We start from the raw sequence: 13322 nt of genomic DNA, 5'->3' as shown, positions 1-13322 counted from the left end.
TATTTGCGGAAATCATTTTGTGAATTGTTTTGAATAAGGAACAGAAATGAAGATTATGATTTGCTCATCAACAATTCACAAGCAGAAAAACAGGTAAAAGTATTGAATAAATTGTTTACCATGATTTTTTTCACCCAATTCTTATATCATGCTACTTAGCATAACTCTTACTTAATTTTCCTGAAACACTTCCATTTTTTACTATAATGAAATCTGCACACAAGGAACAGACAGAGGTCCATTGCTTAAGAGAAGTTCTAATAAACGTGGAGCAAAATGATAAACCTTGCATGATAATTCTTAAACCACAAGTTTGCATAACAAGGGTAGTTTCTTATACAAGTTTTACTGCATGCATGTTATCTGGGATTCTAACTAATAATCAGCAAACTTCAAACAGCTTGGTTTAGAAGCCTGGATGCCTGTGTAAAATCTTATAATACCCTTTATAAAACATCTTAGTCTGGAAACTGGACTGGAAATCATGTGTTAGTTTTCTTATGAGATTTCTAGTATGTCCTAGTTTCAAGTGGTTGAGAAATGCCACATAAATATCCTTCTCACAACAAAGCAAGATTTCTCCATGCAGTCCCAGCTGAAAACTCGGAAATGCTGAGGTACCCAGGAGGAAAAAGGAAATTGCTGAGGTATACACAAGGAAACCACAGGAAAGGATGTGGGTCCAGCTAATTGTCACCGTGAGCCAAAGTTTGAGTCTGTTTTTATTTTATCACAGCTGGTGCACCCACCTCTAAATCTTTTTTGTGTTTTTGGAAAGGCTCAAAAACTTTTCTATATACTGGATTGGTTCTTTTCCATGGTGAAAACATCTCTCCCAACCAACAGCTCATTAACTGAAGAAGCCAGGAACCTGCAAAGATGCGCCTTGCGATCTAATGAGATGCCTTCCTCAAAGGAAAAAAATGGAGAAAGAAAAAAAAAAAAGCAAGGGATTAATAGGATGGGGAAGAGGATAAGAGTGGGAAGTAAATGGAAATGACAAAACAAGTCTGAGAAAAATGGAGGGAAAAGAATAAAAGGAAGAGTGAAACAGGGGCATTTGAATGAGTTTGATATAATACAACTAGGTGCTGGACCATTTTCTCCTTATATCTTTGCTAATGCACCTCAGCCCTGACCTACAATACCCCCATCCCCAATGCTGGGGTACCATGGTGGAGTCTTGGCTCTTACTACTGGTGAGTTTATTATATGCAATTGTACACTGGGAATGGAGACAGCCAAACTCACACACAACCCTCTCCCCCCCCCCCCATTTCTTTCTTGCTCCCTTTGAATTTTACTTTCTCTGTAAAAAAGAGTTTTCTTCTAAAAGTAATTCTAACAAATGATGGCTTGGTGACCAATGATTGCAGGCTGCACATGTTGAAGACTGATTAGATTTGAAGCAGTAGCTGAATGAAAAGAACATCTAGAGCAATAATGGATTCCCAGAAGTGAGTGGTGCAAAGGTGAAAAACCTGGTAATGTACAAATTCAGGGTCTAGTCCTGCTGCCCTTACCTTCTGGGAACAATGCTATTAACTTTAGTAAGGGAAGACTGCAGATCATGTTCTAAACCAAGGATAAAAGTTGGCACGTCATTCTTCCTGTCTAACACAGAAATCATCTTGGAGAAGTTAGGAAAAGCCTGAGAACGGAATGATCTGGAGATCTCTAGCTGCTATTTACGGCTCAGCAACGTTAGTGGTCCAGGCACAACTAAGTCCCTGTAGTCCAGGGACCCACGATCGAAAAAAACTCACAACTTGCCCCACAAAATACCCAGGCGTGCCTGAATGTAGGAAACGGCTCTGGTATGCGACTGCAGAGAATGATGTGTGCCAGTCCTGGGGCGTGTGGCTATGTGCAGAGACTTCCACCGGGAACTGTTGTGGGGATCCACGCAGCGAGCTGCTGTGTGTGTCAATAAAGGCTATGTATGCGGCAGGCACACCGGAGTCTGGGCGGGGGGGAACCAGGCTGTCTATATACCCATAGAGAAAAGTGCCCATAGTACAGAACGTGCGGAGGGGAGGGAATGATTAGATCAAAGCTACAAATAGCCCTGGTTTGCAAATCGGACTCCTCGCACTTGTTTTATGCCCCACACCGACTGACACAAATCCCCAGGGCGCTCTTCCCTCTGCGCCGGGGCTGCCCCGCTGGCTTTTGGAGAGGGCGGTTCGGTGGGAGTTTAGCGCAGCCAAGCGACGGACCGGAGCCATCCCCGGGCACCAGCCGAGCAAACCCCCCCAGCTCAGTTCGTCAGCTGGGGGAGCCGCGGGCGGGAGGGGGGAGGATAGAAAGAAAGAAAGAGACGGGAGTAGAGAGCAGCGGAAGGCAGGGCTGAGGCTGGGCGCCTGCCACCCGCCTCCCCCAGCGGAGATGTGGGGCTGGGCTCCCTGGGGGCCCCACCCTTGAGGGGAATCTCCTGCCCCCCCAAGGAGCGAGGCTGGGCCGGCCGGGGCGCTGGTTCTTTTCTGGCCGGCCGGCTCTCTCTGGCCAGCCGCCTGCCCTGGCAGCCCAGGGGGAGGCGGGGGGCGGCCGGGTGCCAGCGATCGCCGCTGCTCACCGAGGCGCCAGGGAAGGAGGGTCGCCCCCGGATGCCACCCGCTGGAGCGCAGGGCTGGCGCCGGAGCCCCACGGCGCCCGGAGTGACTGGCGCTGGCGCCCGCTTCCATGCCCCGCCGGTGACCGGAGCGCCCGGGATCGGAGGCGGCGGCTGAGCCGGGCGGGGGCCGGGGGCTGGTGGCTCCCGGGCAGCGGGCTTTCCGTGATGTGGAGGCTGGGCGTCTGGTGGCTCCTGAGCCGGGTCTGCCTGCTGCCGCCCTGCGCCCTGGTGCTCGCCGGGGTGCCCGGCTGCTCCTCCCACCCGCAGCCCTGCCAGATCCTCAAGCGGATCGGGCACACGGTGAGGATCGGGGCGGCTCACCTGCAGCCCTGGGCTGCGCCCTCCCGGCCCAACGCGGACAGCTGGAGCTGGGGGGCGCGCCACGCCGGCCAGCTTGGAGCAGCGCCCGGCCCCCCTGCGGGAGAGAAGGAGGAAGGGAGAAAGGGGAGCAAAGGCGGCCAAAGCGCGCACAAAGCCGCCCAGACGCCCAGGACCACAGGCGGGCAGGACGCCGGGACGCAGAGGCGATGGAGCGGGACCGGCCTGAGGACCAGGGCGCAGCCGGGCACCGGGAACCTGGTTGGCACCGGAGACCGGGAGTTTCTGCTGCTGCCCAGGGACGCGCTGCTCTCGGCGGTGGAGAATCTCAACCGGGTGAAGGGGCTGCTGCCCTACAACCTGTCCCTGGAGGTGGTGATGGCCATAGAGGCTGGGCTGGGCGATCTACCCCTCTTCCCTTTCTCTTCCCCCAGCTCCGCCTGGAGCAGCGACCCGCTCTCCTTCCTGCACAGCCTCTGCCACACCGTGGTGGTGCAGGGAGTCGCGGCTGTCCTCGCCTTCCCGCAGAGCAAAGGGGAGATGCTGGAGCTGGAATTCATCTCCTCGGCTCTGCACATTCCGGTCATCAGCATCGTGCTCCATGAGTTCCCTAGGAAGAGCCAGGTAAGGTCCCCAGAGGAGGGAATGAGTATTGGGGGGGGGGCGGGAGTGGCGAGGATTCGGTAGGGGCTTTCCACTGTGAACGGACAGGGTTATAGGGTACATAGATCTGTATAGTTTGTATGGAGCAGGGCAATCTAACACCTTAACTCCCAACGCACCTCAGCGGGTGGCGGGGGCTGCGCGTGTCCCAATGGGGATGCGCCCCCGTGTCGAGTGAATCACGACTGTCTGGCGAGAGCTGGCTCCACTGCTCTCCAGTTCAGCACCACGGACGGCGACGCGCTTAAACTGATGGCGCAAGCTCGGTAGGAGGACATTGGTCAAATTGCTGCTGCAACCTGCTCTCTGAATGCCCTGGTGCGGGTCAGACCAGATGCACTCAGCAGCCTCACGCAGAAGGAAAGCTAACTTTTTAAAAATGACGTTCCCAGCACTGTTCTCGTCTAAGGGGATTTTTTCCTTTGCTTTTTGCCATGAAGGGACACACAGCTGCCAATTTCAGAACATACATCAGTAGTCTGTTTCATCTACATGCACACACACATGCGAGCGCATATATCTTATAGGCAAAGCAGCAGCCAGCCCTATATTAAGGTTGCCTAACACTTTTCTAGCTCCAAAATTGAATTGTTAATCACAAATATTGAATTGTTAATCACAAATATTGACATCAGAATTATAAAGGTAGAGGTCATGCCCAGAGCATTCTGAGATGCCATGGCATTCACCCAATGGGAGGCAGGTACCAAGTGCTTTTTGAAAATCCCACCACATGCCTCCAGTTGCATATTTGGTTGCCTAAATACCTTTAAAAACTGGTCTTTTGTCAAATTCTACATTCCCAGAGCAAATGCCACAACAACAACAAATGGTACCACATTCATACCATCTGACGGAGTAATTTAGATTGAAAACATAGAATTATCCCACCCCACACACAAACACACACTGCTATATAGAATAATACATGCCATTTTTCTATCATCTATGCACGATCTGACCACTAACGTATACTCACAATAAATCCAAACATTACTACCACCAAGGAAAACTGTTTACTTCATAAAGTTCACTTCCCTAATAGTAATCATAACATTCTCGCCAAAATGTAGCAATTTTCAGCTATCAGTGGGCAAGAGATGTCAGGATTTCCTTCATTTTAATACCAATGCAAATTGCATTCACGTTTTGACAGGTCATTAATATGGAGGCAGAAGCGCTCAACCAATGACACCAAGGAGCTGAGGCTTGCTTAGCATTCTTCTATGTAGCATTCCCTGGAATGTCTATGGACACAGTTACCTTCAATCCTAACATTTCTGATTGCCACTTCCCAGCTTTTCCAGTTAGATGATTCATTGGCATATGGTAGAAAACAAAATCACTTATCCTACTACAAAACTGAGTCAGTGGTATGGGGAAGTATGAATATCTCTAGAACAGGCAGTATTGTTGGAAGTATGTGGGGAGATTGAGTATTTTTGTAGCAGTCTTTTATCACCTTTCAGATTGAAAAAGTATATTTTAAGGGTGAACTACAAATAAAGCATCAGCTGGTCAGTTTTGCCAAGATTTATTGTTAAAAAGAAACTTCACAAAACCATGCAGTGCAATAAAATAATAAACAGCTAAAGATCTTCACAGTCACTTCAGTATGGAAATGACACTCTCAGAGATGAACTATAGCAGGAGGAGTGGGACAAGAAGAGGTTATGCCTTTCTGGTTATTCAATTACTTATTCAATTACTTCACCATATATGCTGGTTCCATGCTCCAGCAGGTTTCTCTATTTGCATGGGACATTTTGGGACACCAATGGGCAGCAGGAACCAGCTGATTGTGGCTGAATCTCTGCTAAAATGGCAAATTTGGGCATACAGAAGATGCTGCTGCAGCAAATGGATTTTGACATTTAATTTGCCGTTCAATTGTAAAATTCAGCTTACTATTAGAAAGGGCTTTGTAGCATCAGGGGGCACTGACTGCAGAATGGTATGACCTTATTGAGAATGTGGTACCTCCAGAATTGATATTGACCCACTAGATCCAAGTAAGTCTGAGCACCCTGTGTGTAGACAGGCATTTTGGTAAGTGGGCATAGGGAGAAGGCAGTCTTTTGTCAAATATAATAATCATGGAGATGTTTCCAAAACAGAAGTAAATTTTTGCAAATGTCTTGCAAATGTTTTGTAAATTAATGTCTACTTATAACATTTTGGTAGTTTTAAAATTACATCATCATCCTAAATTTGATTGAATCCAAATACTTAAGTAAGGATCTCCAAATACCTACAAAGTTTACAGTATTTTATTTGCTTTAATGATCATTTCCCCACCCCACACAATTTAGTGTTAAAATGTTATGAAACATACCTGTTGTAGACAGAGAGGTACTGAAAGGAGCCTCTTTAAAAGGTGGCTTTTGATTAACCTAGTGTCCCATGCAAAGGGGTGTTCAGTTGATTCTTGCTTTCTTCCAACTCCTTCTGAGTTATTCAGGAATACTTCCAACACTTACACTTTTAGGATGAAGGGGCCTGATTCTCATTTAAGCTAAGGTCTCTTCATGCAGCCAGAGTAGTGTTAATGGCCTTAAAAGTAACCAAGAATCAGGTCCTTTCTGGACAGCATGTGAACCAATTTCAGAATTAAAGTATTCTCATAAACTCAGGATTAGACTCTCATAATTTTCTTTCAGTGTTATGTATGTGTTCCCCAGAAACAGTTTGATTTTTGTTTTGAAAATATGCACATTTTGCATAGGTATGTGTGCAATGCCAGCTCCAGGCTGGGTAGAATTTCCACAGTCCATTGCATTTCCAGCTGTAGTCAATCTGTCTATAAGCTTTGAGTCTATAAAGGAAGGTGCACCCAGTGGAAAGGTGTCCTTGTTTGTATAGTGTTTTTTCAGTGGGCGATTGGACAGCCCTTGTTTAAAGACTGGGAAACCAATACTGGCATCAGTTTGGGAAGTAATATTTGTTCCTTCTATAGTTTTAGCTCTTTGCTTTCCTTGTTTAATGCATTGGCTCCAAGTGTAACTTTATATATTATTACACACCTCATCGAACTGGAAATCATCATCCTTGCACTGGGACCCACAAATTATCAGCATTTTATAGGCTCAGGTATAGCTCAGCACTCTTTAATTATAGACTTAGAGACTCTAAGGTCAGAAGGGACCAATATGATCATCCAGTCTGACCTCCTGGCAAAACGCAGGCCACAGAATCTCACCCACCCACTCCTGTAATAGACTCCTGACCCATGACTGAGTTATTAAAGTCCTCAAATCATAGTATAAAGACTTTAAGGTACAGAGAATCCACCAGCAAATGAGCCATTCCCCATGCTACAGAGGAAGGTGAAAAAACCCCAGAGCCTTTGCCAATCTGCCCTGGGGGAAAATTCCTTCCTGACCCCGAATATGGCAATCAGTTAAACCCTGAGCATGTGGACAAGACTCACCAGCCAGACACCCAAGAAATAATTCTCTGTAATAACTCAGAACCCACCCCATCTAACATCCCTTCACAGGTCATTGGCATACTTACCACGAGTAGTCAAAGATCAGTCAATTGCCAAATTAGGCTGTCCCATCATACCACCCCCTCCATAAATTTATCAAGCTCAGTTTTGAAGCCAGCTAGGTTTTTTGCCTCCACTGCTCCCCTGGGAAGGCTATTCCAGAACTTCACTCTTCTAATAGTTAGAAAACTGCATCTAATTTCAAGCCTAAACTTCCTGATGGCTAATTTATATCCATTAGTTCTTGTTTCCACACTGACAATGATCTTAAATAATTCATCTCCCTCCCTGGTATTTATCCCTCTGATGTATTTATAGAGAGCAATCCTATCTCCCCTCAACCTTCTTTTGGTTAGATTAATTGGCTGAATTTGGCTCACCTGCTCCAATCCAAGGGCACTGGGCTGAATCTATCGACAGAGACCAGCTACCCTGTGACAGCTGGATATGGGACTTGATTAGTAAAGAATGAAAGGAGGAGAATATAATTAATACCCAACAACGTGGGTAAGATCCTGTCAATCTAACCTGATATCCTTTTTTGATAAGACTACAAGTTTGACTGATACAAGTTTGATTGATTGATACTCTTTTTGATGAGACTACAAGTTTGATTGATAAAGATAATAGTATTGATGTAATACACTTAGATTTCTGTAGGGCATTTGACTTTACACTCAATACGGTGATTCAAAAACCAGAATGATATAAAATTAACATGTTTTATTGGACCAGCTTCTACTGGTGAGACAGACATGCTTTCAAGCTTACACAGAACTCTTTGTGTAAGCACAAAAGCTTCTCTCTTTCACCAACAGAAGTTGGCCCAATAAAAGATATTACCTCACCTACCTTGTCTCTCTAATATCCTGGGACCAACATGGCTACAAAAACACTGCATACATAAAATGTACATGGAACATATTAAATGGATACAAAATTGACTAACTGATAGGTCTCAAAATGTAACTATAAGCAGGAAACAAGCAGGTGTGTTTCTAGCAGGGTCCTACAGGGATCAGTTCTTGTCCCCATGATATTTAACATTTTTATCAATGACTTGGAAGAAAACATAAAATTATCACTGATAAAGTTGGCAGATGACACAAAAATTGGGGGAGTCATTGATACAGAGTGCTCTGGATCACTTCATAAGATGGGCTCAATCAAACAATATGCATCTTAATGTGGCTAAATGCAAATTTAGGAACAAAGACTGTGGGCCATGCTTACACAATGGGGGACTCTATTCTGGGAAGCAGTGACTTCCCAGATTTGGGTTTCATGGTGGATAGTCGGCTGAACCAGAGCTCTCATTGTGACACTTTGGAAAAAAGGGCTAATGCAGTCCTTGGATGCATAAACAGGGGAATATTGAGCAGGGGTAGAGAGGTTATTTTACCTCATAATTTGGCACTGTTTCGACTGCTGCTGGAATTCTGTGTCCAGTTCTGGTGTGCACAATTCAAGGAGGATATTGATAAATTTGAGAGCTTCCAGAGAAGAGTCACAAAGATGATTAAAGGATTAGAAAACTTGCCTTATAGTGACTGAGCTCCATGAGTCTATTTAGTTTTAACAAAGAACAAGTTAAGTGGTGATTTGATCACGGTTTAGGTAGCTACATGGGGAACAAATATTTGATAATGGATTCTTCAGTCTAGCAAAGAAAGGTGCAACATGATCCCATGGCTGGAAGTTGAAGCTAGACAAATTCAGACCAGAAATAAAGCATGAAGTTTTAACAGTGAGAATATTTAATCTTACCAAGGGTCATGGTGGAGTCTCCATCACTGACAATTTTTAAATCAAGATTGGATGTTTTTCTAAAAGTTCTGCTCTAGGAACTATTTTGGGGAGGTTCTGCAGTCTGTGTTATACAAGAGGTCAGACCAAATGATCACATTGGCCTTGGAATCTATTCATCTAATTATATATGTGCCCATTATATTGCTAAATACGCACGCATGTCTGTGCAAAATGTTCGAGTGCATGTTCCAATGGGTTGAAAGAATGTGGAACTTTTTTATTTATTCCCCTACATTTGCTTCATTGATTCTCACTTGAAATGAATTACGTTCAGGGGGATGGTGAGTGGAGAAAGCCTCCAGCAGCCGACTGGAAGGCTTCCATTTGGCATTGCCCTGGAAAAATTTGATCTGCAGCATGCTGGCTAATTAACTTTTATCTAAACAGTTTAAGTCACCTGAATCTGAATGGTTACAAGTGGCAGATGGGGAGAAATGCACAGCCACTGCTAGTGAGTAGTAAACAGGGACATTACTGTGATCATCTGATCATTATTATGTGGGATAAAACAAATGTCAGGAAATTCAGAAGTGGACATCACTTCCCTTTTCTCCCCAATGTATTTGTATTGCAGTTTCCTATCAGCTTTCATCTGTGATGATAGTTTCCAAAGCTGCTTGTACAACTTGAAAAATATTTGGAATGCATTATACAGAGTATGAATGTGCTGCATACACATTTTAAACATTTCACATTTCCCTAAAGGCAGACTAAGCTACTCTTGACTCATTTAAGGAAGAGAAAGCCATCACTGCCCATGGCTTTATATCTTAATACTGTCTCAAAAACAAGATGGATTTCCAAGAGTAAACAAGTGTTTTTATTTAAAAGTGGAATCTCATTTATAGTATGAAGATAACACTGTAGGATACAGCAATTAATAGCCAGAGGTATCACCTATCTTATTCTTGCAGACTCTTTCAGTCATGCTATTTAAAACTGTTTCATCACCCCATTTTAACAGCCTATTTACTCAAGCAGATTTTTCATCTGATTTGCAAAAATCAGTATTATTTTGGCTCAGTTCAATGTCTGCTGATTTTTCCCATGGAAATTTTAGATGAAAGCACAACTATTTATCATTTCTTCTGAGCTTGTGAAGTTTACTAATATTTATCAGTTGAAAAACTCACAATAGGCAGCCATATGTTTATAAGGCTCTTTACTGTATTGAGTATGTAAGCTTCATTACATAGGAAAGATAAATATGAACCTTGACAAATTGCTGCCAGCTACATGTCACCTGCTTTAGAAATTATATTGCAGTTATCTTAGGTAGAGGTTATCTTTTCTTTTTCCATTCATTCCATACTGAGAAGTTAATTTTATGGCAATATTGGAAGGGAAATAAAGTGAAACAACCCTTTTTGTTTTGATTCCCTCATTTTAAATGGCTTACACTGGTGATGATGACATTAAAACAAACATTCTACAGTGAACTAATATACACCACTACCTGTCTTAAGGGCAGCAGAAATAATTAGTTAATACAAGACAAAAAACACAGGATTTTTTAATGCTAGATTCTTAAAATTGAGGATGCCATTCCACAATTGACAAGCAATTTATGGTTATTCCTTGCGGGAGGGGGCAATCTGCTTTGCTTCGGGAAAGGTTTTAACCTACCCTCTATTTTCCCAGCCATTTGACAACATGAAATTCATCATATGTCAGTGATGCTTAAGGAGGATATCTTGCTCTCAGTGCATGTGTGGAATTCCCACTAATGTCAGTGGGAATCTGGCGCCATAAATGATGCCACAGCTATGGTCCCCAGATCTGTTTCCCCCTATTTTGTGAAACTAATTATATAGTTTTCTGTGCAGATAAATGATCTGTTGCAGTTCTCAGTTATCTTCCAACCATGTGGAGAAACAGATCATGCAGTCCTTACTCATGCAAAACTCCCACTGACATAATGAAATTGCCTACTGCAGCTTTCTAGTACTTTCCTTTAAAGCATCTACTATTAGTAGTACTTGAGGAGCACAGGATACTGAACTAGATAGGCCCCTGATCCGATAGGGATGTCAGTTCCTATGTTTTGTCTGAATAATGGATGCCAGATCAAGGGCAAAATTAGCTGAGTAATACGTGCCACATAACCACAGTTGGTTTCCAAATGTATTAGCGGAGTAAAGGTTGGTATTTAAATAAGATAACTTCAGCAGACTCCTTAGTTCTTGAAACTGAAGTCATTTACATTTTTTCAAAATGAAACTTAAGAATCAAAATGCAGCATTTATGTTTGTTCCTCAAGAGATTTACATGAGAAAAAAACTCCTCTTTTAAATAATCAATTCATTAAGTGCGCTAGTCTGAAACGTTGCTATACTCTAGTCCTACAAATAGCCTGTCATACTTTACAATGCTCTCTGGTGTCCTCTGATTAAAGATCTGCAGTGGCAGCAACCATAGAGAAGCCAAAACTGTCATTTATTCAATCATCTCTGGGACCACTTTTTATCTGTATGAATTATTTGCTTGGAGTTGGGTACTTACATTCCTGCTAAAGTAATTAGTGTTGTGCTTTCATCCAATTATACCCATAAGATCTCTTTAGTGAATGTAATCCTTCACACAGTATTTATGACATTCTTGCTATGCTGCATTTTATTCAGTGTTATCTTTCATCGTACAAATATTAAATCTTTCAGTACGAACTGCTAATAGGAAAGGATTCACTCCCTAAATACATGCTTATATGGCTTGGAATCATCAGGAACCTTGAAGTTGTACAGTCGCTACCTTATGTATCCTTGTGATTTTATTTTGTTTTCTTCTCTTCCTTTCGTTTGTTTGTCACACTCACTCATTCCATCTTGTCACAGTTTAGATTGTAAAGTCTCCAGGGTAGGGAAGGTCTTTAACTTTGCGTTTATACAGTGTCTAGTACAATGGATCACACTCCTGATAAAGGCCTCTAGGTACTACTGTAATATGTATATATTAATAGTAATTAACATAGACCTGATTTTCAAAAACAATTTCACACACAATTAAAATCAGATTTTCAAAAAAGCTCAACTTCCACCTAGGCACTAAAATAAGCCAAATTTTAGTACCATTGAGACAGAATGCCATGTCCTCCTCCACCGTATCAACAGTGCGTATATAATGGATGTCTAGTGACATGCAAGTGAGGTGTCATCTTTGGGTATTTACAACCCGTGCAATTTTTCTTAGCAGAAGAGCAAAGTGCAAATTGATATCCATGGTGCGACCAGCGCAAAGTGGGGGCTTATCATGGAAGAGATAGGTGGATTGTTCAAGGACTAGCTAGAGTTGCTGAAATCAAGTTAGTCTTGAGATCATTTCCAGCAGCACATGTTAAGAGAAGAGTAAGCAAAGAATTCACAATGAATAACTTACCCAATAATTGTAGCCACTTTTTCTGCTTGCAGAATATCTGTAGTATTTTAACTATTTAACTTTATGGAATGATCACAAATAGTTCTCTGCAAGAATACGCTACAGCCCTAATCCATAGCCCTCTGAAGCCAGAGGGAGTCCTTCCATTTACTTCAAAGGGTTGTAGATTGGGTCCAATTTGAGATGGGTTGGTTATTTGGCCAGTCAGATAAGTCACATGATATAATTTCTGTTCTCTGATTGGGGGAGACAAGGACTTTAGGAATTTACTCATCTAAAATTTAGTTTTGTGAATACATGCACATTCTACTTTGACATTCACTTTCTGTGAACCTCTGTCCTTGTAAAACTCAATTGCCCAAATGTTTATGGAAAGCAAATATAAACGGGTACAAGCATGGTCAAAGTGAATTCAATTAAACATTCAAATGAATTTGTGTGATTTCTGATGTGTTTGCCAGCATAGATCAATATATGCTGAAACTGTAAAGGTTTTCAGGCAGAGAATGTCTTTATTTTATATGTTTACAGCTGTTAGCACTGTGGGGTCTATAGGTATTACTTCAATACAAATAAGTAATAATAGCAAAGGTTTAATATATTCCTCAACCTTAGGTTTGAAATGTTACTGTCCCCTACCATTTTCTCTACTTTAAAGCTACAAGAATTTTAATACAATTGCTCTTCAAAAACAAGCATTACCCCTTTGTCCATCCCTTTCATCTTGATTCTAATCCTTTTATTCACTAAATTAAATCCAGGGTAATTGAAATTGTTATAAATATATTTTTGCAGATTGCATCAAGATCAGTTATAATCCCAAATAAGATATTTAATGACTATTTAGATCACTGAGAACTGCCACAGACTTCCTCTAGGACCTTGGACAAAGAGGTCAATCTCTCTCTGCCTCAGTTCCCCATGCGTAAAATGCAGAAAACAACACTTCCCTACTTCCCAGAGGTGCTGTGAGGAAAAACTACATTATTGTGAGGTGCTCAGATACTACGGTACTGGGACCATGTAAGTACTGAAGACAGGAAGATGATAATTTAA

General features: G+C 42.7%; 1 protein-coding gene across 1 annotated transcript in view; it reads left to right on the top strand.

Annotated features, from left to right (window-relative positions):
- Nucleotides 1-2723: 2723 nt before the first annotated feature.
- Nucleotides 2724-13322, top strand: part of GRIN3A (glutamate ionotropic receptor NMDA type subunit 3A) — a 72952-nt gene continuing 62353 nt past the window's right edge. Inside the window, exons 1-2 of the mRNA XM_067553261.1 lie at nucleotides 2724-3031; nucleotides 3137-3556. Coding sequence (XP_067409362.1) covers nucleotides 2780-3031; nucleotides 3137-3556 — 672 coding nt within the window. The 5' untranslated portion in view covers nucleotides 2724-2779. The remainder of the gene's footprint in view (nucleotides 3032-3136; nucleotides 3557-13322) is intronic.

This window comes from Emydura macquarii, unplaced genomic scaffold (assembly GCF_026122565.2).
Source record: "Emydura macquarii macquarii isolate MOO-44397 ecotype Brisbane River unplaced genomic scaffold, CSIRO-AGI_Emac_v2 contig_1451, whole genome shotgun sequence".
NCBI lineage: Eukaryota > Metazoa > Chordata > Testudines > Chelidae > Emydura > Emydura macquarii.
This window is presented reverse-complemented; position numbering and strand designations above follow the sequence as displayed.